Source organism: Osmerus eperlanus, chromosome 2 (genome assembly GCF_963692335.1).
Source record: "Osmerus eperlanus chromosome 2, fOsmEpe2.1, whole genome shotgun sequence".
In the NCBI taxonomy this organism is placed as follows: Eukaryota; Metazoa; Chordata; class Actinopteri; order Osmeriformes; family Osmeridae; genus Osmerus; species Osmerus eperlanus.
Genome location: NC_085019.1, coordinates 20,927,150 through 20,955,058, shown reverse-complemented (window position 1 = coordinate 20,955,058; position 27,909 = coordinate 20,927,150). Strand labels below are relative to the sequence as shown.

At 49.9% G+C, this 27,909-nt stretch overlaps 1 protein-coding gene and 1 pseudogene across 1 annotated transcript; both read right to left on the bottom strand.

Annotated features, from left to right (window-relative positions):
- The window catches only part of LOC134035292 (CREB-binding protein-like), a 35,956-nt pseudogene extending 19,225 nt beyond the window's left edge, over window positions 1-16,731 (bottom strand).
- Window positions 16,732-17,013: 282 nt separating this feature from the next.
- On the bottom strand, window positions 17,014-27,865 carry LOC134038220 (adenylate cyclase type 9). Its single transcript, XM_062483762.1, is given in 10 exon segments — window positions 17,014-22,102; window positions 22,478-22,501; window positions 22,822-22,964; window positions 24,109-24,268; window positions 24,628-24,848; window positions 25,217-25,319; window positions 25,565-25,668; window positions 25,671-25,838; window positions 26,454-26,558; window positions 27,848-27,865. Coding segments are annotated over 10 exon segments (2,430 nt in total). The 3' UTR covers window positions 17,014-20,718.
- Window positions 27,866-27,909: the final 44 nt, after the last annotated feature.

Genomic DNA, 27,909 nt, shown 5'->3' with positions numbered 1-27,909 from the left:
TGCATCACATCATATTGCATGGAATCACGCATGGTTGAATAAAATCGTGTTGAATCGTATCGAATCGCACTGCATCGCAATAGGGGTGAATCGTATCGCATCGCAAGTTGCTTCATATCCTATCAGATAGTTGTCAATGCATCCAGATGTGTACTGCATCAAACTCGGTGATGGAGATGCACTTCCATAACAGTCAGTGCAGCAGATAACCAAGGTCTGCAAGTACACAGTTTAACACTTATAGAAGGGTTAGGGCCGAAGAACTCTGGTCTGAAGAACCATCTGGGGCCCAACACACAGCTAAACAATAACGATAATGATTCTGTGATTCTATCTATACGGGCAGGAATTTCTGTCTATTCCACTCAGGTGCAAGAGTAACTCAAGAATGTGACGACCCCCCCCCCCACGCAACCCCAACTAACCTCCCCCAAACCCCCACCCCCACCAACTCACCCTGGCAGGACTTGCCGGCCTGGCAGTGGGTCATGTGGTTGAGGACGTTCTTCATGGTGCGGCAGTGGGGAAGGGCGCAGGCCCGCACCTCCCCGTTGGCCTGCTCCCGCCGCTGGCACTTGTGGGCGTGGAGGAGCAGCACCAGCTGCTGCTGGATCAGCTTGCGCTTCTCCGGGTCGGCCGTGGGGCCCGCGGCCACGCCCGCCCCGCCAGGCACCATGCCCACCGCCGACACCTGCTGCTGCATCTGGGCCTGAGGAGACACCGGGGAGAGGGGCGATTAGAGGAGCGATGGATGTTTCGGGGGTTGGTTCTCTTAGGCCAATAGGTGCCATCTATACTACACAGTCAGAGTGTGAGCGAGTGAGAAACAGAGAGAGACGTGAGAGTAAAGAGTAAAGGTGTAGTCTGCATAGAAAGAGGGCGACTGAGTGAGAGAAACAGAGGGTAGTGAGTTGAGGGGTAGAGTGGTTGGGGGGGGGGGGTGTACAAAAATTGCGGCAGGGAATCGATATTTCTTTTTTTTAATCGCTAAACCAAAAGAAGAAGAACAAGGCCTGTTAAACACAACCGCAAGCAGGTTTTGCAAATGATTCCCTGAACATTTTGGAAAAATAAAAGGCAGCAAAACTATTTCCTGGCTTGATTTAGTGTGTTTCCTGTTCCTGGAAAAAAAGGTTTTGCATGCAGCCTGACTGTTTGTTTAGTGCCTTGAAAGAGTTACTCTCCTGTTACCCCTCCCTCTCTTTTCCACTATCCCTCTCTCCCTCTCTCGCACTCTTACCCCATTTCTCTCTCGCCCCCCCCCCCCCCTTTTTGGCTCTCCCTCATCTCCTCCTTTCCCTCTCTCTGCCCCTCTCTCTCTCTGTGAAACTATGATAATCGTTCAGCAGTATCTGGAGGCCTCATGACGAATGCTTCTCCCCTCTGGTTCATTTTTCATCCACGGGCCCCGACGGACAGACCGAGAGGAACCCTGAATAATCGTTCCAATACCTTGGCAAGTGGACCGGTCCACGAGAACGCATCTGTTGACTTCAGTTGGCCCCTTGTGGGGCTTGTTCCATTTCTAGTGCTAGCGAGTAGGGATGCTCATTAGGAAAAAAGATTTTGAACGATAACCGACGATCATTAACGACCACTACCTTTGAACCGACAAGATTATAAATGTAGAATGGCTGAGTGTCTGACCAATAAATAAATAAATACCAATACAACAAATGTTAGTTTTTCCCCCCAAAGGGATTGATTTTCAAATAGCAGCATAAACAACAGAACAAAAACTGTTTTACAAAACAATAACCCATTGAAGCGAGAGCGCTGGCTGCATGATTGGCGGCTATAACTACACGGAAGTACAATTAGTTATTTTGCTACTGCTTCATAATGAAAACGGAGATTGTCCCTTTTTTTTGGAAGGTGAAAAGTTGCTAAATCTAGCTGTGTTGTCGCTAAATTGGCAACACTGTTTAACCAATTGCAGGGCTCTCAAGTCTCACGCATTCGTGAGACTCGCGCATTTCAACCATTTCTCACGCAACATCTTGCATTTCTCACGCTGAGAAGGGATAGCTTGTCCTGCTATATACCATGAATGGAATTAATCTCACGTCAGACTTTTGATCAAACTTGAGAGCCCCCGCGATAGTATTAACCAGTAAACATTCGTATTGTTGGTTAGCGGTTACACGGTTAATAACGAGCATCCCTACCAGCGAGCGCAGTTTTTGTCGTTCGTTTTTTACGTCTGAACGATAACAAAACGCAGCTGTGCGGAAACTCTTCGTAAAATATGTTCCAGCCAAAAACGGGAATACGACAACCAACTGACTTCAGACCCCAGCCTCTTCCAGCCTCTGGAGGACGCAGCGGGTGTTTTTGGCTGTGACTAACAGTTCTACGGCTCTATAATTGGTCGGTCGGCCCGCAATAATTGCTTGCATGTACCATTGTGCATTTGCGCTTGTTTATTGTTGCGTCAACATTTTAATTACTACATGTGTGCCTTGATAAATTAAGTGGTTAAATTCCCCTAAAATGAGCCTAACCTTTATAAAAAATGGGTCGTTAAAAATGATCAATAACTATCCCTATCAACTGAAATGAAACATTTTATTGTGATATGTTGCTCAGCTGCGCCCTAGTACCACGTACTAAACAGTGCATACAATGCAGTATAATTATAGTTAAGTGAGTGTGGAGGGATAGAGTGGAGACTAGGAGTCTAGGTCTAGAAATGTAAATGTCACCAGGCACAGGGTGTGTGATGTCACCAAGCCCTGGGTGTGTGGGAGTGGGCGATTAAGACTGTGAGTGAGAGAGTTAGAGAGTAAGTGAAGAGGTGTCAGTGAGAGAGTGCAGGGGCGCAGGCTTTATGACACGTGGATGGGACGGGTCACTTCCTGAGAAAGGGCAAATCTGCCCCTGTGTTAACTACCCATCCAAATTCGAAATGAAGAAAAAAAAAACAGACAAGTGTGTTAAATTAGGCTTTGAAATCATTAGAAAATCAGCAGTCTTCTCTGCTTGAGACTGGGGGGGCGTGTCGCCTGAAGAAGTTGAAGCTATCAGAACAGGCCTACCTTCAGTCTCTGAATGTTTTATGTGTTAATTACTTTGTCTTTGCATTGTACCAGCTGAGTAACAGAATGCAGGTTATATAAACCGTCTGAGATCTGACGTAGATAGGTGGCTGTGACGTAGATAGGTGGGTTTTGCCCCGCCTATACAAAACCTGAGCGGAAAACGGGTGAGAAACTCTTCAACGGTTTAACTCCACATTTCAGTGCGGCAAAGTTTTAGAGCTTTGCACATGCTTTCAGCAACTCGTTTCACACTTATATAATGTACTGAGAAGAAAATCATGGAATTTGCTTGACAGCATCTTTAAGAAAATCCTATTTAACGGCTGCATCAAAAAAAAAGCTGCCTCACCCCCATTTGAAAACAAACCTACGAGTGACTGAGTGAGTGTGTGAGTGTGTGTGTAAGGGTGGATGGCACCACTCACCAGGTTGGCCACGGTGCTGGCCCCCTTCAGGTCGCTGGGGAAGGGAGCCAGGCTGTTGGCCTGCAGGGCCGCCTTGTTCTGCAGCTGCTGCACCCCCACCTGCTGCACCCCCACCTGGCCGTACTGCTGCCCGAACGCTCCGCCCATGCCCATCTGGGGGGGGGGAACACAGCCTTCAGCGGACAAGGGAGTCACATCCAGCCAGACAGCCAATGTTACTGCCTCACAAGTTACAGCCATTATTCTTTTCCCGGCGGCACCACAACACCAAGGTGTTTCCTGAGTGAGTGGTTTGGCCGTGGGTCTAATCTCTTGTGGCTAGGTGTTAGGACATTTTCATGCATCGGTGCAATTGAGAGTACTAGCATAGCTGGTTTATGCACTGAACCGGCAATGAATCAATCAATCAATCAAATCATTCAATCAGTCGACACTACAGCAACCAGCTGACAGGAGCCAGGCTGTGATTCAGGGGAAGACCAGGGCCCACAGCTGTGGTCTGGCTGGCGATGGGCCTGGCAGGGGTTGAGATAGAGGAAGTGATGCCCTGCTGAAAATCACATTCTCAGCCCTCTCTCACACCATCTGACCAGAATGAAGACCAACAGCAAACCAGTCATGTGTCTGACTGGCTTCCAAACAGAGGTGATAAAAACACACTCTGAAACCAAAATCGCCCGTTATTCTGTACTCTACACTGCCATCTACACAGTGCCATCTACACAGTGCCATCTACACAGTGCCATCTACACAGTGCCATCCACACAGTGCCATCCACACACTGCCATCCACACACTGCCATCCACACACTGCCATCCACACACTGCCATCCACACACTGCCATCCACACACTGCCATCCACACACTGCCATCCACACACTGCCATCCACACAGTGCCATCGACACAGTGCCATCTACACACTGCCATCGACACACTGCCATCGACACAGTGCCATCTACACACTGCCATCTACACACTGCCATCTACACACTGCCATCGACACAGTGCCATCCACACACTGCCATCCACACACTGCCATCCACACACTGCCATCCACACACTGCCATCCACACACTGCCATCCACACACTGCCATCCACACACTGCCATCCACACACTGCCATCCACACACTGCCATCTACACACTGCCATCCACACACTGCCATCTACACACTGCCATCTACACAGTGCCATCTACACAGTGCCATCCACACACTGCCATCCACACACTGCCATCCACACACTGCCATCTACACACTGCCATCTACACACTGCCATCCACACTCTGCCATCTACACAGTGCCATCCACACACTGCCATCCACACACTGCCATCCACACACTGCCATCGACACTCTGCCATCGTCAGTTTCTGTGTCTGGTGTGTAAGGAAGTGTGCATGTGAATGAGTGCGTGTATAGTGTGTGTATGTGAGTGCGTGCGTGCGTGCATGTGTGTATGCATGTGTGTGTGTGCATGTGTGTGCGTGCATGTGTGTGTGTGTGAGTGTGTGACTCCCTGCTGCCGTCAGGCTCGCTTAGGCAGACACATGAAAGAGCCAGCGCAGCCAGAGAGGGAGGGAGGGAAAATAATGGAGCTGCGGAGGCACTTTTAGCAGAGCGCTGCCTGCCCACCCCTCCCCCTACACAGTCTCTCTCGCGGCCTCCGAGCCTGCCTGTTCCTCACCACACACACACACACACAACGCTTCCCCTTCCTTCTAAATCACACCAGATAACATCTACATCAGGTCTCACCACACCGAGCCACATCGGATCTTCCCTCCTCTCTCTCTCAGCTGCTTTCCCACCAAATTAACAAGTTAGCTCTGGTTCTTGAACTGGTTATGTTCAGGATTTTTGGAACCCTGGTGCTATCTGGTGAACCGGTCGGCATTTCCAGCAGTTTTGAACGGAAAGGTGTTTATTTTTATATTGCTGAATCCTGTCCTTCCAACCTGTAGAATATGACAACCACCGATGTTGTCATGGTTCACACTTCCAGTCAAGAAAAATCTTCAGGTTCAGCTGGAAACCAACTTTTCGGGTTCTGAACCAATGTTTTTTTGGGGTCAAAATCCTCTGAGCGTTTCAAACTAGAGCTGAACCCGTTCCTGTTGAAAAAGGAAAGGGGTTGAAAAACTGGGAAAGGGGTGGGGGGAGAGTGACCCCCCCCTTTCCCAGTCCCTGACACCCCCGTCCTCTGAGCATGATCTGCTGCTCCAGTGTGACCTCTGAGGGGCTGGGCAGAGCCAGCACACATGGACACACGCGCAGGACGGGGGGGAGGGGGGGAGAGAGAGCGAGAGAGAGAGAGAGAAAGAGAGAGAAAGAGCGAGCGAGAGAGAGAGAGAGACCGACAGAAGACAGGGAGAAAGGAAAACAAGGAGCAAGGCAGGAAAGAGGAGACGGAACAGGGAGAAGAATGAAAGGACGAACTGAGACTCGTTCTGCAGCCAGAGAGACTCTCTCTCTCTGTCTGTCTCTCTCTCTCCCCCCCCCCCCTCGCCACACTTCAGCAGCACGTGTCACTACGGCGAGGAGGCGCCAGGTAAACACGACCTGAGTGAGCTCCTACGCCTTCATCCACAGACCTCACACTGCCCCAGGTAAACACAGGGACGGCTTGCCCTTAGCACTCTCTCTCTCTCCTATATTTTCCCTCTCTGTCTCTCCCCCCCTCTCTCTCCCTCCCTCGCTCTCCCTCAGTCTAGGTGGAAGTCGCAATGTCTGGGAATAAGTGTATTTGTGTGAGAGAAACAGACGCAGAGAGAGAGACGGAGATAGAGAGAGACGGATAGAGAGAGACAGACGGAGAGAGAGAGACAGATAGAGACAGACAGAGAGAGACGGAGAGAGAGAGAGAGAGCATGCCAGGGAGCTGTGTTTCATGTGGCGAGGGCTGCGTGTGTCTCCTGGGTGAGAAGTCACGGCCTGGTTTCCCTCTTGGTTTCCTGCTTAACCACACGACTGAGAGCGAGGAACTCTGGCGGGCGCTTTTCTCACGATGCTCACTTAAATCAAGACTGAGGCAAACCCCACACACACATGATCTACAGATAAAGCTGCTTGGGCCCTTTAGACAAATCAACACCGCTGTAATTTCCTTGAAAATGCTTCAGGAAATACAATACAGAGTTCAACACAGTCAATCCTACCTGCAACAGCCCTCCACCTCCACCTCCTGCCTTGTTTAACAGCCCTCCTCCTCCACCTTCTACCTGGTTAAACAGCCCTCCACCTACTACCTGGTTAAACAGCCCTCCACCTCCACCTCCTACCTGGTTAAACAGCCCTCCAGCTCCACCTACTAACTGGTTAAACAGACCTCCACCTTCTAACTGGTTAAACAGCCATCCAACTCTAACACCTGGGTGTCTGGTTGCTCCTCACAGACCCAGGAAGACCAACAGATCAATAGGACGGAGGGGGGTGGGGGGGGTGTAAACAAGTAGTGGAGCGCATCCCCCCCACACACACCACACTATGCTCAACATGGATGATACACCACTGGCAAGGATTACAGAGTGGATAGGGACTGTTTACACAGAAGCGGCCTGAAAATCTCAATGGATTGTTTTCCGCCAGCGCGGCACCCTGACAGAGTGAGAGATGAGATGGGAGCTTGAGTGCACGAGCTCAGCCCGTTGGTTCAGCAGCTGGGCGGCCGGACAGCGCCGGAGCTCACCGTCTGCATTATTACAGGTTTACCGTTTGTGTCCAGACTCAAACCACTGCTCAAGGAAAACTTGCACCGTGTCGTCTACAGGGATGCAACACATGTTTCTTTCCCAATGAAAGAGACCACTAGTCATTTCTAGTACCCCATGGCCCCCACCTTACCTTATTCATGTTGCCGGCCTGCTGGGCATTCATGGAGTTGTGGGCCCCCATCTGCGCCCCTCCCTGGGTGAGAGTCTCCGCCAGCACGCTGCCCCCACGCTGGCCCCCGGCAAGGCCTGCCCCTGGTACTGCATCCAGGCCTGCCCCTGCCAGCCGGCCCCAGCCCGCCGTTCATCACCTGGCCCATCACCTGCCCGCTGTTCATCATAGCCTGGCCGAACCCCCCCATGCCCGGCCCCCCGTTCCCCTGGCCCCCCTTCTGGCCCTGGGGGGACGGGTGTCCCGGCGAGCCCTGGCCCAGGGGGCTCTTGCCCAGCACGGAGGCCAGCTGGCCCCCCATGGACCCAGGCTGGGGGCTGGAGGAGTTGAGCCCCCCGCCCAGGCCGGAGGAGCTGCCGGCCCGCAGGAGCTCCGACAGCTGCTTGTGTTTGGCGGCCGCGTCGGGCACCATGTCCCCGTTACGGATGAGCTCGTCTGGGAGGTCATCCTCCAGGTCAAATAGAGACACCAGATCTGGGGGAGAGAGACAGAGAGAAGGGGGGGGGGGAGAGAGACAGAGAGAGGGGGGGGGGGGGAATGGACAGAGAGAGAGAGAGATAGAGAGAGAGAGAGAGAGAGAGAGAGAGAGAGAGAGAGAGAGAGAGAGAGAGAGAGAGAGAGAGAGAGAGAGAGAGAGAGAGAGAGAGAGAGAGAGAGAGAGAGAGAGAGAGAGAGAGAGAGAGAGAGAGAGAGAGAGAGAGAGAGAGAGAGAGAGAGAGAGAGAGAGGGAGAGAGAGAGAAAAACACAACAGCTGTCAACATCAAACATGGGGCTCTCTCTCCTGCAGTAACAGTTTTACTACTTGGCAAGTGAGACAGACAGGCATTGTTGTTTTTTCAAAGATGGCTCGTGTCAAATTCTCGGGTTTAACGTGAAGCGTGCAAAGAGCTTTCCATCAGACGGGGAGAGATAACCAACTCAAAAGGATCTGTCACAAGTCAGAAGGTGTGTTTACTCAACCTGTCAAACACTCAAACACACACACAGACACACTCAAACACACATACACTTTGACATTGCCTCGCTAATCATCTGAAACCTCACCTGAAAAACTGAACGAGCCAAAGACAGAATGGTACACTACCCTTACAAGCTGGCGGCCATGCCCTGCCAAAACACAGGGCCGACGCACACACACACACGCACACACACAGAAGCAAGGCCTTCCACTAGTATCTGCTGCTGGAGACGCTGCTGCAGGCTTCTTACAGCTGAAGAGTGGCAAGCTGTGGTGGAGACCAGGAAAGAGTGCAGCGGCGTAGACCGCGCGTGCACATGCGTGGCTCATCGTTTCTAGGCGCCTCGGTTCATCTAAGGGGGAAATCTCGCCCCCTGCAAGGTGCTAAAAATAGCCCAGCTCCAGATGATCCTCCGGGGCTGTCTGGTTGAGACCGAACCCTCCAGCTAGGATGATCCCAAGGCTGACAACTTTTCAAAAAACCTGGGAGTGAGATCTGGTGGGGCCAACCAAAATGTTGCTGCGTACGAAGCAGCGTACTCGACGCGGAAAACACGGATGGAATCGCAGAACGCAGACATTCAAATGGAAATATGACATTTGATATTTGGATTACTGTCATCCAAAAGGATTGTGAGCTATTTGTATAATCTATATAGTTTTTTAGGGTTAGGGTTAATTTAATGAATGTAACGTGTAAGGAGATGAGTTAGTGGCTCAGGTGAAGGACTGGGGCCTGATCCACACACCCTGGTTCGAGCACTAGTAAATATGCAAGTATGCAAGTACTTGATTTAGAACATGAGTTTGTTGTTCGATGAGGCGGAGCCAGCAGGTCAAAACAACATGATAGTTCAGAGGCCTCTAAAGCCCTTTCAGTTCAACTCAGACACATATTACAAACTAAATACTGTATTGTTATTGTAGTACTTGGGGTTTACGGTAAAACATTATTTTGACCAAATCCTGGAAAAATCAAAAAATTGCAAAGGCATGTTCTTGAACTGTGTGTGTGTGTGTGTGTGTGTGTGGGGGGGGGGGGGCGATCCCAGACAGGGGCCGACTGCTGACTGACTGAGGCAGGCAGACAACTGTCGTGTGTGTGTGTGTCGCTGCCCTCCTTCCCCTGGTTCATCCCCAGGGCAGATTGGAGGCGGATGGACTGACTGTCTGCTGGGGAGTAATGAACTCTTGCTGCAGACAAACACACGCACACTAATGCTCCGTTACTGTCCAAACCCGCGTGTTTACGCCAAGGCTGTCTGAGTGAGCGTGTTAGTGCTAATGCCAGTTAGAGCTGGGCGATTCATTAAAAAAAAAAATTCAGTTCATTTTAATTTAGGATTTTGGACGATGTGTAAAAATGAACATTGTTTTTCCACTTTAACTCGGGTGATTACGGTACGGAAGCTTCACCACTTCACCGAGCTTTCGTAGCATAAACCAGACATTCTGTGTGAATTACACTGTTCCAACGCTCATGTGGGTGTTTAAAGACACCGGAAGCTACATGCAGCTAGCTAGCTAGTCACATTCGTTAGCAAGTGTCCTTGTTAGATTTAAAACAATAATTAACAGACAAAAGGGTGGTGATGGCTGAGGTAGCAGTAGCCAGCATTATGTTTTTATCTTGATAATCATATAAACATGATTTATGCACTGGGGGTGACTGGCATAGGCAGTGGACAGGCTTGTACTCCTTTTATACATAAAAAAAAAAGTGGGTAAAATTTGGTTTGCTCTATATTAATCCCACAAGGGAAATGTATCTTTATTTGCTTTAGTTAATCATTTTCAATACTAAAATGTTAAAATAATTTAAAAAAAAAGTCATTCTATAATTCAATTTCTCTCCTGTAGTTTGTTTATAAGAAAAGATTAATCACCAATTGGGTATGGTTCAAAAGGAACCTACAGATGTACATTGTTAGGCCATATCGCCTAGCCCTGGTGCCGGAAAACGCATCAGCTGCACAAAACCCCACAAGTGCATCCAGCCCCGTGCCTGGCCTGTTGGCGTAACATGCTCTCCTTTATGAATGGAACAGCCCTCCCTTTTCTGAATGGGGGTGTCTAAACCTTAACGACTGTTGCCAGGTACAGAGGATCCACAGGGCTGCAGAGAATGACAGCTTTGTTAGCCGTTTACGGACGCCGAGGAATGAAGCGCCGCTCTGGAGGGCTTCGATGCGAGTCGGCTGTGAGACATGACACTTGACAAATCAATTAGTGTCACTGTGCTCTGGAAGGCGGCACTGCTGACACGTCGAGCCTGTCTGAAAAGGTTATTCAGCACCGACAGAGAGCATGTTAGGGAAGGAGAGAAAGAGCATGGGCTGTACGCCCCACCTCTCCCCTCCACATTAAAAAGCCTGGCAGTGAAACCGTGCCCCGAACCTTGCTGATTAAATACACCCCCCCCCCGTCTCACGTCTCTCTCTGCATTTCAGAACACAGTTAATCCCGCCACTTGAGTCACAGATGAGAGGAAGAACCGCCTGGTCTGATGGCGCGCCGGGGTTCTTTAGAAACACCTGATGAGGCCTGCCGATGAATCACCCGCTTTTACCAGCAGAGATGAAAACTCCTCTATTAGACGGCCCACTCCGTGTGGACGCCCAATACCAGGCTACGGTGTCCTGCGGCCGGGCTGGAGGACGAGAGACAGTGGAGAGAGTGAGCGAGAGATGAAAAGAGCACTCCCCCCCTCCCCCTCGCTCTCTCCCCAGCCGTGGAGAGAGCACCCCCTCTCCCCTGGCCGCCAGCTGACAGGCAGAGCAGCTGGCTGGGGAGGAGGGTTAGAACGGAGGGCCGTGGCAGGCGGCAGGCGAGCGTGGCGCTAATAGAACAGATTAGATTTAAAGGGCCAGACAGCCCAGGGGGAAAGGGGGGGTAGTGTTCAGCCACCTCGACAGCGGCACACGCTTGATAGGACAATTAGCCTAGGTGCTGTAGCCTTAGGCTACAGCACTCACTGTCAGGGTGGGGGAGCGGGGTTACAGCTCAAGCGAACGAGCGCTACGTTCGATAGCACGTCCGTATTGTACCTGGGCAGTGATGAGGTGATCACCCACACAGCTGTGAGTCTTCTCATCTGGTGCCACCGTCTCCACGACCGTTCCCAACCCCCGATCGGCATCTACACTGTTCTCGACCATGACCACTACCTACACGGTTCTCAACCATGACAAATACCTACGAGGTTCTCAACCATGACCGCTATCTACACGTGGAGTTAGTGGTCACGGTTGTCAACCATGACCACTATCTACACGTTCTCAACCATGACCACTATCTACAGGTTGTCATCGTTCTTCTCAGTGATACATTCCACTCTTTCCAGCCATGACTAACCTTCTCTTCTCCTCACAACCATGACCTTCACCTCCTCCTCACTCCCACATCTCCACCTCGTTACCCCTCGCTACTGCTGCTGCATACAATCTCGGAGAAACAAGCTACCAGACGCAAGCTCTTCCAAGTTCTTATTCAGATAAAAACAGGAAAAAACGTCAGAATGAGCAACAGCGTGATAAGATAAAACCTCATTAATCCCGAAGGCAATTCTCCTACGCCGAGATTATTCAAAAGGTTACAACATGGCTCAAGAATAATAAGAATAAAAGACAAACTGGTCTTTATAAATACATCTACAACTGGCGGCCGCTCGCGATGGCGCCGGAAACGTAAAACGTTTCTTCAAGGATGATTCATGGGTGTCGATGGGATCTGTAACGTGGAAGTGAGAGAGCTGAGGAACAAGTCATACCAGGATATAGTCACCTCACCAGTCTGGTATGTCGAACAGCAAGGGAAAGAAAACAATTAGAGGACATTTAATGCCAAATTTTAGAGCGAGGCCGGTCAAACTCTGGCTTGTTTGTCAGCTTTCGATTGGAGGTTCTTGTGTAAAAACTTTTAATACGCCGCTTTTATAAGAAGGGACGTGATCGCTTCAAGATGTGAGGAATTAGTGGCGCGCTGCACTTGAGAGAGAAAAAAAATATATATATATATTATTAATTAACAAGCAGCCGTGGCTGTGTCGGTGCCTGTGTGGAACCACAGAGAACGGAGAGAAAAGTGAAGACACAGCAGCCAAACTGACAGAGTGGCGTCCCGGGAAAAATTGAGAGGTGAGACTCCGGAGTCTCTTTTGGGCGTTTTCCGACAGACAGGACACGGAAGGACAAAGCGCCACGCTGTGACCGAACCCTGCCCCGGCCTTCCCAGTATGAGTATTAGCGTCCAGGACAAGAGGTGTTCAGCGGAGAACAGAGTGTGCCGACTGAGGGATAAAAGTTACACGGAGGGGAGGGGGGCCCCGATTTCTTCCTTCATCAAATCAGTTTCGCTTCAGTCGAAAGAGACATTCCCCGGGCACAGCCGGCATAGGCCCCAGCCCGTCCTGCCCCCCCCCCCCATCCCTGAAAGCTGGGGAGAGAAGGCAGCGTTTTTCCGCTTGACTGTATTTGTATGTGTGCTAATGCTAACAGCGCTGGAATAATGCTCACCCAGGGTGCTGGTGTCTATTCACGCAGCCCAGAGAGAAAGGGGACTCCCACTAGGTAAGCAGTGGGCCGGGACACTGGTGCCGGCTTTTCACCACAGACACCGAAACACCCACTGGCGTGCAAATTATACCAGACCAGACCGGGGCCTGCTGGTAAGGCTGAGGCAGGTGGACATATACGCACACGCATGGTTGAAGCTCTATTAAACCTGTCACACATTAACACACACATCAACATGGCCCTGCAGGCTGCTGTGGTGAGGCCAGCGCTCCCGTTCCCTCCGTGGGGCAGAGCTTCTTAGCGAGGAGGGCTAGGCTCAGCGAAGGCGTGTTTGCTGTCTTGTCTGTCACAGTCATAAATCTCCCTGGCAAAACGTGACCTGTTGACACGGTAAGAAAGACTCGCACGTCGTTGGAAAAAACACGGCACGGGATCTTTGACGCTTCCAGAAACGCAGACTCTTCCTCCCTACCCTCGGACTGCCGCTTCCGAGGTTTCTACGCTGCTTCGAGGATCGAGCGTGAGGGAATGAGAGTGAGAAATTGGAAGAGGAGGGAGGTACAAATATATTTTCTACTCACAGGTCGGCCTGAGGATAATTTCCTGGAATTAGTGCTTTTTCAGACCGAACACAACACAATTCTGTCTGTGTTGCCATCTGCAATCTCGGCGCTCTAAATCTTCCGACGTACACGCCGACGGCGCTGCCGCTTTCAAAACTTCAAACGGGAGCCTGGTCTGAGCCACGCTGCGCTGAGAGTGTGTGTGTGTGGTGACTAAGGCCCTGACAGAGAGTGAGGAGGAAGATGCCGGAGTGTCAAGCTGTTTTATTGCCCAGAGACAGCTCCTGTCATCCTGCTGAGAGATTAGCTGCGCTCGCTAAGAACCTGGGGCTCCTTAGGATGGAGGAGACACTGCGGGGCTTGTCGGGATGGAGGAGATACCACGGCGTCAAAAGGAAACATAGGAAGTAGGGAGTCAGGTGGCTGAGCGGTGAGGGAATCGGGCTAGTAATCCGAAGGTTGCCAGTTCGATTCCCGGTCATGCCAACTGATGTTGTGTCCTTGGGCAAGGCACTTCACCCTACTTGCCTCGGGGGAATGTCCCTGTACTTACTGTAAGTCGCTCTGGATAAGTGTCTGCTAAATGACTAAATGTAAATGTAAGTACGACGGCCGGCGGGCTGTTTGTAAATAACTACTTAAGGAGAGACAGGTGTACTCCCAATACTGACCTGGTGGGCGTTCCTACGTCACATAGGAACTGGCAGTGGCTGCTCTACTGGGAGTCAGGTGGCTGAGCGGTTAGGGAGTCGGGCTAGTAATCTGAAGGTTGCCAGTTTGTTTCCTGGCCGTGCCAAATGACGTTGTGTTCTTGGGCAAGGCACTTCACCCTACTTGCCTCAGGGAGAATGTCCCTGTACTTACTGTAAGTCGCTCTGGATAAGAGCGTCTGCTAAATGACAATGTAAATCTCAATGTCAATCTCTACTGCATGGCAAAGCTCATCTTCACTACGCTAACTCTACGACTCTACGTGCCTGCTACAGAGTCACCCGCCAAGATCATGCAGAGTAGGGGGACTAACCGGAGACCGAAATGCAAGACCAACTGATCCTTGGAGAGTCTGAACTTTAAAGCTATCCAAACTCCCTTGTTGAAGCACAGACATTAGACACCAGCAGCTGCACGTACCCTGAGGCAGTGACATGTCCACCTTCCCACCTAGCCCCCCCCCCCCCCCTCTCTCTCTATTCGGTCAGAAGAGAAACTCCTTAAATGCCAAAGACAGGGGTAGTTCTCACACTTCTGACCCACATGGCAGCCAGTCAGAGCCAGGCAGAAAACCGATTACAAAACCAGCCAATCTTCAGGAAGACCTGACAGCACTCCCTGGTGCCAAGAACCCTTATCAACGTGTCATTTAGAGATATCAACTACGTGAAATCAATATTCAACTTGGTATATTGGGATATTGTTTACTCTGCGATTGTGCCACACACACACACCTAACAGATTGGGGTGGCAGCAAAGTGGTGATCACGTACAATGTTACCCATAAAATATGACTGGCTGTAAAATACCATATTAGACGATACGATCTGTGTTGTTGCTGCGAAGTCTGCGGAAGCTGTTGTGCAGGTTTGCGTGGATATCATAGGGAACCTAAGGCTAACCAAGTATTGGCTGGCATTCTGACACTTAACTTAGTACACCATTGTGAAAAACTGATCAAGCACGATGGTGCATTGCACCCGATAATTCGTCACTTACGCTTATGTTATGCACGTCTTTCAACACGGATAATCCAACTTTGAGGTATTCATATTTCTCTTATTATCCAATGCATTGTCTCCCCGTGGTGGCACCTCATGTCAACTACAGACTACATTATACATAGACCAGACTTCAACACAAAATCTGACTTCAGACAACTATAGAATTTTTCAACACGTATACCAGTGTAATAAGTATATCATTCGACTGTCTTAATTGAATACATTCACCACCATCAATTGGTGTTCAATGATTAGGTAAATATCACCAAACTTAACAAGATAATAATGGGCGATAGTACATTATGCACTAGCTTCCGTTGCCACCACAGGCTTCTTCTTGCTACTAAGTTAGCGAGGCTACTTGTTAGCTAGCTAAAAACAACCAGTCGCATAGGGAATCATGACCATGGCAGCAGGGATGTGAAGATGAGACGGGGTACATCAAAAAATAAATGTTAAGCTAACAAGCTAATCGGACCACCGCCACACGCTCCTGACCAGCAGGACTGACAATTTATGAAAGTTCCAGGTGAGGAACATACGGTGAACTAACCTAGTATAGTAGCTAGCTGGCTGGCTAGCCAAGTTAGCTTGGGCACGGGAATGAGCGCATCCACAACAGTGCATCACTGATTATAATGGAACCACAAGTGTCTGTTTTGATTGTGAAAGAGTGTGAAGGATAGCAAGAGGATCAACAGACTTGAAGGACTTACCTGTACTGTCTGATGCTGATACTGATAGAGCAGGTGAATTTAGCTTCGCTCGCTTTGCGTTCGAAGGTCCAACCTCCAGCAAATTGTCAGCCATTCTTCACGGTAATGGCTACTTAGCACTAGCTAGTTAAGTACAGATGCAAAACGAACCAGAACTCCTTCCAAAGAAAAAGGCCAACTGGCAACGATTCACCAGTGTTTTCTAACAAACAACCCTTTAAAGGGGCAATTAGTTAGCTAACTGGCTAACTAGCCAGAAAGCTAGCAAAATGCTCGCCAGTCGAATAAAATGTTTCAAAAGAAAGGCAACAGCGCCACGCTTCGCCACCGACAATCACCCCATGATAATCCAACACCCAACACCCACATTATTATCCTTAATAATTTCACCAAAAAATATTTCTGTTGAAGAAAAATAAATAGAAATTATTAAAAAAAATTATATGGAAGCTCGAATTAAGTCCGTTTCTCCATAAACTGTCAGTTTGGCGTACATATAGAATCCTTTTTTTCGTAGTCCTGATGTAGCGCCTTAAATTCCATTTTTTCCTTCAATAAAAAGAACAAAAATCCAAAAATATTTTCTATGCACCGCTTTATTTTTCTCGACACTGTCTCCCGGTAAATACATCGGCTCGGCAAAGGAGATACGGCGAGAAGCGGCGCTCTCTGAAGGGGAAATCAAATAAACGAGGGTCTTAAAAGACGATAAAAACCGATCCAATCCTCGTTTATTTACAATAATAATCTTCAAAAGAATAAAGAATTCAATTTTCTGCAGAATAAACCCGATTGAGCACGGTCAGAATTGCTCGTTTCGATGTTAAAAATAATGCTCTCCCGAAATCCTGATTCTGAGCCGCGTCAAGATGGCGGCTGTTGATTCCTCCGATACAAAAAAGTTTTTTTCTTTCCAGCTAGACTGTGGGGGGGAGGTGCTGTGCAATCACGCCCTTACGCAAGCCTATGTCCCACAGTGCGTCATGTAGACGTACATCAAGTAGCCTCTAGAGGCGGAATAACCCTACTAAAAGTGTAAGTATCTAAACTTTTTTTCAACATGTATGCACAAACGTAAATTTCTGTTTATTATCGAGCATTTCCCTATGACCACTTCCCAAATAAATGTGATAGAGGTTGCAAAAATTCGATATGGCCCATTATGTACACCAACATTCACCTCAAACCAGACAATTCTCCTCCAAAAATCTTTTTATTGGATTTTTCAACCTTCATTTTCATACCGCCTTCAAAAACACAACGTGCTATATACAAAAGACAGTGCTAAGGAGGCCAAATATTTACCAGTTAGAATCTGGTTGTATATTATTGAAATAAATTGTGAGACTTTAACATATATGTTGCAGAGCGTCTTTTCCTTAGCATGGGTATACCCAGACGTGATCGGTCTAGATGTGGTATCGGCGTGCGTGCGTGCGTGCGTGTGTGCGTGTGTGTGTGTGTGTGTGTGTGTGCCCGTTTGACACCAATATCCTTATGGGTCTTAAATTAACTTGCCAAAGGAGCAGGGTACTCTGCAGCCCAAATTCCACAATCATTTCTACTGTGGGTCAAGATTCCCTTATTTATCACAAACACATTCTTCACAAACACTCATACAGGAACATACATACATGCAGGCAGACAGTACACAGAAAATATTCCAGCACAGTTCTTACATTTTCCCTCATTTGTCAACTGTCTTCATACTATTACAATCTGGCACATGCACATGTATAAATAATAATCAAAAATAAATGTTCAGACTCTATACAATATAAATGCATACAGTATGTACAGACAGAGTGTGGGTTGTGCAAATTTTGACATAGGAAACAGGGAGGGTGCCTCCCATCCTCGATGAAAAGCACAAAAACTACTGTAAGCCAAAAGGATATAAAGCAAAACGTAGATTGAACCAAATCATGGACACTCTTTGGCGTCAGAGATTTATACCCAATGTGCCATTCTGTTAGTCTGAACAATATCAACGATAGTATCTCAAATCCATTATTAGTTGGTTGTCATATTTGCAGTGAAGGCAAGTTCCTAATTAAAAACAAAGCTATGTTTGGTCGAGTGTGAAGGCGAAGAGAGAAGCTCTTTCACGAGACTCAATCACAAACCACTCTAACTCTTTACAAGTAAAAAATAAAATAACGATATGTCAAATTCATGTTGATACAAAATAGTGTAGCTTTTCAAATGTTTTATGAAAAGATATGTATGTCTGCCCTTCTAAAAAAGCAGATTAAAAAACAGAGCTGTATTTCCTTGATCTTGATAGTGTGCAAGGTAACACTTACAAAACCAAAACAACATGTTTTGAAATATTCCTATAAAACAAATTCCCTTTATAGAAGTACATGAAAAGTTCAGAGGGTTGTGTGCTCACTATTGCAAACAATGAAAATGTTTTCTTTGAAAATTATGCCCTTAAGTTTGATGTATTATTGCACTTGAAGTGGCTTAGCCCCATTTAGGTGATTCCATCCATTACAGAATATCTGGACGTAAGATTTTGTTTACTTGCCTCGTCATAGTGTGAAAACGTGCAAACTGGTGTCTAACTAGCACAGCACGTGATCAATGTCATCAATCAATCAAATTATTTGGAATATTTGCTCAGAATGGGACGTATTAAGGAAAGGCACGACTCGTGTAAAACGTGAAATCAATCTGAGCATGGATACACTGTACCATACATTCATCTATACGAATTGCACAGCAACTGTACAAAATCGGTGAAATAAAGCATGACAAAACATTTAGAACCGACACATGGTAATTCGGTTAACATGCTCTTGATGGCTGCTTATGCAAGGTTATCATTACATGACTGGAAAGGCACTAACTCTTGCATAACACACAAGGAAACCCATAACCTGTAGAAAAGATCCTACAGTGGCAAACCGGGACTGCTATGGCACATCTTTATGAACGCTTTTGTAAAGGTATCTGCGTGGTTCTTCCACAATGTTTTGTCATTATATTTTATGAACAAAACCATTTTTAGTACTGATGTATTTCAGACAGAAATATAATATTTTTGTATTTGATGACAGAAAGCATGTAACATATCAAGACACTGAGGTGGAAAGAACATCAATTGGTACGATATTCGTCTTGCCCCTGAGCACACAACCCTGAGAACATGACCTAACCCCAAGGCATACCCCGGTTATCTGGACGAACACTCTACGATTGACCAAAACAACTCAATCAAATGACATGATCAAAAATAATATCAAATCCGAATACAGCAAGAAAAACCGTCAGCAATGACAGAATGAGTTTAGCTTTATCAGAATACGGTTGGCGGCACTGAAAACAAACCCTGCAAACATGTAAAGTCCTTCAGGAACTTTCCTCGAAGGCCTGGAGGGGCTACTGTGATCTAATGCACGGCACAATGACATTTCTACCATGGAGAATCCGATGTATAAAGAGTACATTTAACTTCCATTCATGTTCCCCACTGATGTCACTTAGAGACAGCTCATCCCAAACTCAAAAAGTTCTGTATATCAAAAAAAAATACCTGTCTGTAGTTATGACCTCTAACCAACTCTAAACACTCTAGGTTTTCGCTGCATTACATGCTGGCTAAAGCAGCTTGACAGTGCCTTTTTGAGATACGTCTAAAACATCTCTGAGGTAACTACAGTTTACATTGCCAAGAGATTACCTAGAGGACACATAGACTAAGGTGTATCGTTAGTGGTTAGCATCATACTCTGTTTGTGAGGGATCATGCTGGGTCTAGCTTGGGCTGAGATTCCACACGACTGTGTTAAGACAAAGGTCCTAACCAGGGCTGGGAGGAAAGCTGCCACATCAGCAGAGAGGGATTTCATTATTTCTTGATTACACTCCAAAAACTCTGTCATCCTCCATTCTTTCATCAGCTCAGAATGGCAACTCATAGGAATCGCTCCACAGGACACTGTATGTTGATACTCTCTCACTCTCTCTCTCTCTCTCTCTCTCTCTCTCTCTCTCTCTCTCTCTCTCTCTCTCTCTCTCTCTCTCTCTCTCTCTCTCTCTCTCTCTCTCTCTCTCTCTCTCTCTCTCTCTCTCTCTCTCTCTCTCTCTCTCTCTCTCTCTCTCACACACACACACACACATATACACACACACATATACACACACAATTTTTGACTTTTATACATACTGTTATCATGTTGTGGTACTTCCAAATGGTTTTGTTTGCGTTCTACAAGGTCAGTGCAGTTTCTGGATAGCTAGTAACAGTTAAGCCTGGAACCTTTAAGGCCATGCAGGGAAAAGCCATGACGCAGTACTAGCTGTGTGTGTGTGTGTGTGTGTGTGTGTGTGTGTGTGTGTGTGTGTGTGTGTGTGTGTGTGTGTGTGTGTGTGTGCTCACTAGTCCAACTCTCTAAGTTGGACTAGTGAGCATTGTCATCTCTTGGCATACATCTTGCTTGATACTCTGCATTCTTACACCGTTTCGTTAACTCCAGATTGTTGGATTGGAGTTTTTCATTGCAGCTCGTGTTAAGCTCCTCGTTTAAAAATCCGGAAGGTCGAAGTAACACTGTCGTAACATTCTAACAGCTAGGCAAGGGGAAGAAAAAGAAATCTGACACGAGACTTTAGCGCTTGCTCTCTAAAACCGTCTCGCTTTCCAGCTCTTCCGGATTCGCCTTCCGGAAACTGCCAGACTACATTTTGTTCTATGCTAAAGGCACTTAATCGAAAATAATAGTGAAAAACAACTAAGATGGAGAAAAATAGCAAACATTAAAGGTCTTAGTTAAGGTCAGGTGGCATAACCCTAACCTGTAGGCCACTCTAATAAGCTCCCAGCTATGGGTACTCCAGCCAGGCCACACTTAAAGGACAGAAGGCTAATAAGGAACAAAGCGCTATCGTAGCTAAATCTCAGAGTTTGGTTAGCTCGCCAATAATGTCTTCATCATCATCATCATCATCATCATCATCATCACCGACATCTTTTTTCGCTCCCTTCCCTGATACAGCTGTAGCATTCTGGGCAGAGATAGGTTGGACGGAGGGAGAGACTGCAGGGATTGGTGGCTTGATGTTCGTAGAGGGAGGAGCCGGTTCAGGCAGACTGGTGATTGGCAGAGACGCCAGGCCGGCGTGGGACGATCGTCTGGCAGGAGCGTCCGCGGACAGACGTCTCTCCGGGGCGTCTCTTGACCCCGCCCCTGCCCTCTCCTGCCCCAGCGGCCCCGCGCCCGTCCCAGGGCTGGCGAGGGGGGCGGCGCCGGGCGCTGTGCCACCCGTCGCATGCACAGCCGGCACAGCCGGCAACACGTTGCCGATCTCGTCGGTCGGGGAGCGCCCGATGCTGCCGTCCACCTGCACCCGGATCTCCGGGGAGACGGACAGCTGGTACTGCGGCACGGGCCCGCTGTCGGCGCTCTTGGGGAACAGGAAGGTCTTCATCTGACCTTTGCCCTTGACGTTGACCGTGCCGCGGTAGTTGAAGTCGTAGTCCATGGCGCTCAGGACGCCGTAGCTCTCCTCGCTCACCTGGACGCGGCACTCCACCCCCGTGGTGTCCATGCGGCTGGCGATGTTGACCGTGTCGCCCCAGATGTCGTACAGCAGCTTGGTGGTGCCGATGACCCCCGCCGTCAGCGGCCCGTGGTTGAACCCGATCCTCAGCTTGAAGCCGAAGCCCAGCATGTTCTTGTTGAAGTCGTCCACCACGCGCATCATCTCCAGGGCGAAGTCGAACAGCGCCCTCAGGTGGGCGTGCGGGTGGGCGGCCTCGGCGCACTGCTGCGCGTTGAGGCCGGCCGCGGCCATGTAGGTGGCGCCGATGGTCTTGATCTTCTCGATGTTGGAGAAGGCGGGCTTGCGGAGCAGCTCGTCGAAGTCGCCGATGAGCTCGTTGAGGACGCGGTAGCACTCCTTGCCCCCCTCGTAGCTCTCCTCGTAGAACTCGCTGAAGTTGACGATGCTGGCGAAGATCACGCCCACGTCGTTGTGGTTTTTGGAGTAGCTCTGCGTCACCTTCAGTTGCTCGGCGACGTGGATGGGGATGATGTTGCGCAGCAGCCAGTCGGCCTGGTCGCGCATGTTCTGGATCTTGATGCGGTGCTGGTCGGCCTCCACGTTGCCGTGGTAATGCAGACGGTAGCTGACCTCGTACTCGCGGTTGAGGAACCAGACGAGGAGGAGGAGGAGGAAGAAGGCCACGCAGGCCTCGGGGCCAATCAGGTCTCGGGGGCGGGGCCCGGGGTCCTGCAGGGGAGCGGTGGTGTTGTCGCTGCTGTTGGTTGGACCGTTTGACCTGGAGGAGAGAGAGAGAGGAAGGGCCAGAGAGAGAATGAGGGATGAGAGGCAGAGAGAGAGAGGGAGGGGCAGAGAGAGAGAGGGAGGGGCAGAGAGTGAGAGGGAGGGGCAGAGAGAGATTGAGGGATGAGGGGCAGAGAGAGATTGAGGGATGAGGGGCAGAGAGAGAGGGGGAGGGGCAGAGAGAGAATGAGGGATGAGGGGCAGAGTTAAAATTTATAAAAGGAGGAAGAGATTGAGGTGAACAGAAGAGGAGATGTGGAAAAGGAAATGAGATCAAATTAAACGTCTGTCAGAAATTCGACAGCCACAGCAAAATATTTTTTACACCACATCAAACGCATTTGTGCATGGCTGTTAACCTTCAACTCACCAGAAAAACAAACTGCTGGCAACACTGGAAAAAGAAACAGAAATAGACCTGGTCAACACCAGCAGTGTGCTAAAATACTGCAGACAATTTACGCTATGATTATTTACAAAATAGTAGACATTCAGTATTAATTTACTGCATTCACATGATTCAATACGACAATTAGTAGAATGAAGAACAACTTAAGGCAGGCACTAGATTTCTCCTCATTGAATCAACCCATCTATTAGCTTTTAAAATATTGCTTCAGTCACATGGGGGGAAAATCACAATCCAATCGAATTTGGACGTGCTAATAAAACATTTTGCTTCATGGGCGTGGGTGTGTAGTGACCGTGTCTGACCTGCAGGGGGTGCTGAACAGCAGGGCCAGCAGGAGCAGGCCCACCACAGTGGCCAGAACAGAACGCATCCAGCAGCTCAGCTGGCAGAAGTTGCAGTACTGGATGATGGCGATGATGACGGCACAGCAGGTGAACATGGTGAACTGGGACACACAGGGGACACACAGGGGACACACAGGGGATACACAGGGAACACACAGGGGACACACAGGGGACACACAGGGGATACACAGGGGACACACAGGGGACACACAGGGGATACACAGGGGACACACAGGGGACACACAGGGGATACATAGGGGACACACACAGGGGACACACAGGGGACACACAGGGGACACACAGGGGACACACAGGGGACACACAGGGGATACACAGGAACACACGGGACACACAGGAACACACAGGGGACACACAGGGGATACACAGGGGACACACAGGGAACACACAGGGGATACACAGGGGACACACAGGGGACACACAGGGGACACACAGGAACACACAGGGGACACACAGGGGACACACACAGGGGACACACAGGAACACACAGGGGATACACAGGGGACACACAGGGGACACACAGGGGACACACAGGGGACACACAGGAAGACACACAGGAACACACACAGGGAACACACAGGGGATACACAGGGGACACACAGGGGACACACAGGGAACACACAGGGGATACACAGGGGATACACAGGGGATACACAGGGGACACACAGGGGATACACAGGGGACACACAGGAACAAACAGAGGATACACAGGGGACACACAGGGACACAAGTCAACTCATTAACTCCTCACAGAGACTCTCTGCGTGTCTTCCACATGATCCAAATAGCACTGTGAGGTGGCAGACTTTGTACAGCACTGTTTTTAAATGTGCTCTATAAATAAACTGACATGACTTGAGATGTTCATTGCGTGAAAGTGAAGGTCATCACATTGACTATTATTGTGGTTGGATGTGTTTTATGTTTAGACCTTGTTGTATGAATGTGACCAAAACAGACTTTATAGCCCCCAGAAAATACCCTTTTGCTTCCCACTTTAGTAACTTAGTTACAGCATATGCACGCACCCATAACAGTCATACTGATCTGAAAACGAATGACAGAGGGTTGAACAGCTGGTGAATCGATCATCTCTGTGGTACATTCAATATACTGTATACACGTAGATGTTTACAGAGTGTACCGTCAATCTTTATAGGCTACTTCCTTCCATTCCATCACACCCCCCCCCCCCCCCGCACACACACACACACACTCAGGCCTCACCTGGATGGACAGGTGCATGTCGCAGGTGACGTGAGAGAACACAGACATGGCGGGCAGGGACACCAGCACCGCCCCCGTCAGGTGGCGGGGGATCCAGCCAGAGATGGCCCTCAGCAGGGTCTTAGTGCAGGCCAGATCACTGTCCAGGCGGAACGCCACTCTGGGGCGCACAGGGGAGGGGTGGGGGGGAGGGTTAGAGATGAACTGACGGGGGAGAAGGGGGGCTGCCTCGAACTAAAAGGGGGGTCGGTTGATCCTCTGACAGATCCAGAGCTGTTTGGGGTTTCCCACCAAGTTCCAACCATTTCAGCAGACGACATCTTATCGAGAAACGGGCAAAAGGCTCTTCAAGAAAAGAGTGTCATGTGATATGTTTCTCCGACAAAACCTCCAGAATCATTTCGAAAAAACCCTTCTTTTTCTAAGAACGCGCATCGTGTCACATCCCTCTCATGGCTGGTCCTCTCCCTCTCCCTCCTTAGTCTTCCCCCCCCCCCCTCCCTCCCCCCCCCTCCTCACCGTATGGACAGGGCCAGGGCCAGCGTCTCCAGCAGGGCGGCGCCGGCCGCCAGGGGCACGGCGGGCACGGGCGGGGCCTGCAGCAGGGGCCGCTGGGAGAGCAGCGGGGGCAGGAAGCAGGCGAGGGTGAGCGCCAGGAAGACGGAGAAGCAGAGCAGCATGTCCAGGAAGGAGCTGAAGGTGGGGCTGGCCAGCGTCTGGACTGCCGCCCCGGTCTCCACCTGGGGGGTCGGAGGGAGGGGAGGGAGTGAGGGGAGGGATGTAGTGCTACGGTGCAGCCAGCAGAGGGCAGTGCCAGATAAGAGGACAGGCTCTCTGAGGTCCTGCAGTGATTTCTCTTTGCCGCAGTCCTGACTGGTCATAGCGCAGTGCTTACAAGTTGCACAGACACACACACACGCACGCAGCCAGACTGACACACAGACAGACAGGCAGATAGTATAACTTGATAAGAGCAAGGCAAAGAACACATTTGACTGGAGGTGTCAAAGTCAGAATGAGAGGAGACAGATCAAAAGAAGGGGGAAGGGGGGGTAGTTGAGGTGAAAGAGCGCAAGACAGACAGAGAGATAAACACACACACACACACCTCCTCCTGGTAGCTGGTCCTGTAAGCTGACTCCAGAGTCTTCTCCAGGAAGGTGTGGCTCAGCTTGTGGATGGGAGGTTTGAAGAAGTAGTCCTTCATCAGACTGAAACACACACACACACACACAAAGGCACACACAGACACACACACACACGGCGCACACACACACACACACACACAATGAGTGGACAAAACCCCCTTTATACAGCCAAATAGACACAATTCTCGATCCACATCATCACAGCACTTCGGAATAGCTTGTGATCCACTCTCACCAATGCAACACGTCCTGCGCGCCCCTATTCCCCCCCTCCCCCCCGGCCCCCCCCATCCCCTCCCCCACCTCACCTGTCCTCCTTGATGACGTCCACAAAGTGGGCGTCGCTCCTCTCCCGGAAGTTCTTGGAGCGCAGGGGGATGAGGGCTGAGTGGTCCATGCCGGCGCCCATGGCCCCACGGCGCCCACCGTGCCCCACTTCTTCTCCTTCTCCTGCAGCATCTCGCACAGGGACGTCTGGCTGTTGGTCAGGGCCTGCTCCGCGTGCGGGGTCAGCAGCCCGTTGACCATCCTGGGGCCGCAGCCCACGGGACCCCCCGGGGGACACCTGAGGGACGAGGCGTCCTGCTTCGGAGGGGTGGGGGTGGTGGGGGAAGAGAGGGGGGGAGGGGGGAGAGGGAGAGAAGGAGAGGGAGAGAATGAGAGAGAGAGAGATTAGAGAGAGAGAGACAAAGGGAGAGAGATAGGGAGAGAGAAAGGGAGAGAGAGAGGGAGATGGGGGTGGGGGGAAGAGAGAGAGGAAGGGGGAGAGAGGGAGAGAGGGAGAGAATGAGAAGGAGAGAATGAGAGAGAGAGAGAGGGAGAGACAAAGGGAGAGAGATAGAGAGAGAGAAAGGGAGAGAGAGAGGGAGATGGGGTGGGGGGAAGAGAGAGGGGAAAGGGAGAGAGACAATGTAGGTCACACTTGAGTCCATGGTGATAACAAATCAATAACTGTCATTAAATCCCAGTGAAAGGACATAGCCTGAAGTTAGACAGAGCTCAACTGAGCCTGATAAGAAGACAAGGTGGTGGCTGACTACGGCTTTTTTATTCCAGCTTTATTTCCCCCAACAGAGCCCTCAAAGTGACAGGAAAGATTGGGGCTTGGCACGCAGGCTCTGCCGAGATCAGGCCTGATCGTACTGCACTGGGTCAGGTGTGTTGGAGGTGTACCCAAACGGCCCGGGGCCCGCTCACCTTGTTGCTGCTGGCCCTGTGGTCGTCATGACAGCCGTTCTGTAGCGTCCCCTTGTCTGGCGGGTGAGTCTCCCCTGGCATCAGCACCGCACCACGGGGCGGAGACTGGAGGGGGGGGGGGGGGGGAGGAGGGAGGGAGAGGAAGAGAGAGAGAGAACATAAGGAGGAGGGAGGGAGGAGGGAAGGAAGATGGAGGAGAGAGAGGAAGAGAGAGAGAGAACATAAGGAGGAGGGAGGGAGGAGGGAGGGAAGAGGGAGAGGGAGAAAGAGGAAGAGAGAGAGAAACATAAGGAGGAGGGAGGGGGAGGGAGGAGGGAAGGGGAGGGGAGGGAGGAGAGAGAGGAAGAGAGAGAGAGAGAACATAAGGAGGAATGAGGGAGGAGGGAGGGAAGATAGAGAGGGAGGACATAAGGAGGAGGGGAGGGGAGGGAGAGGGGAAGAGAGGACAGGGACATAGGTACAAGAGGGAGGGGGGAGTGAAGAAAGGCGTGAAAGACAAAATGAGAAATAGGGGGGGAGGGGAGGAGAGGTCATGGAACAGAGAGATAGAGAGAGAGACAAAAAGAGAGAGAGAGATAAAGAGAGAGACAGAAAGAGAGAGAGAGATAAAGAGAGAGATAAAGAGAGAGATAAAGAGAGAGAAGCAAGAGCAGGATAAAGCATGTCATCCAGGAAGTGCGCAGGAAAGGGAAGGATAGAGAGATGAATGAAGGACGACATGGAGGGGGAGACACAGACAGGACAAAACAACAGAGGGATAGAGAGCGAAAGAGAAACAAACAGGGAGGCGAAGAGCATTGTGGGACAGGGTTAGTGAGACGGCGCAGACGCAGAACTCGAAACACTTGAACTGGAATTGTTAACATGATGAGGTCTCGTTTTCTCGACGTTGGGCCACGCAATCTGGTGGAAGAACACAATGGCCGACGCGAACAATCAACGCCCAGAGAGACGGATGTGGAGTGACCAGAGGAGGTCTGGATGGAATGAAGGCCTTTGTTCTCTTTGCCCTCATCTCTCTCTCTTTCTCTCTCTCCTCGCTTTCCACCCGACGGTGAGAGAGAGAGAGAGAGAGAGAGAGGGAGAGAGAGGAGAGAGAGAGAGAGAGAGAGAGAGAGAGAGAGAGAGGACGAGAGAGAGAGAGAGAGGGAGAGAGGGAGAGAGAGAATGCGCTTGAGAGATGCGAGACACAACCCTGACACAGGGAAGTTCAAGGTAGTCTGTGACATCCTGACAGCTAACTCACCCGCACACACACACACTGTGTGTGTTTAGCATACACAAACAGCACACAGGGAAACACACTGAGAGACAAATACAAAGGAGCCTATGTATACATTCGAACACACTCGGCACACGAACGTAAGTACATAAAGACAAGCCCTCAAGCTCACATCCGCCTGTTGAATCATGTGTGCAAGTGTGCGAGAGTGTGTGTGAGTGTGTGTGTGTTGTG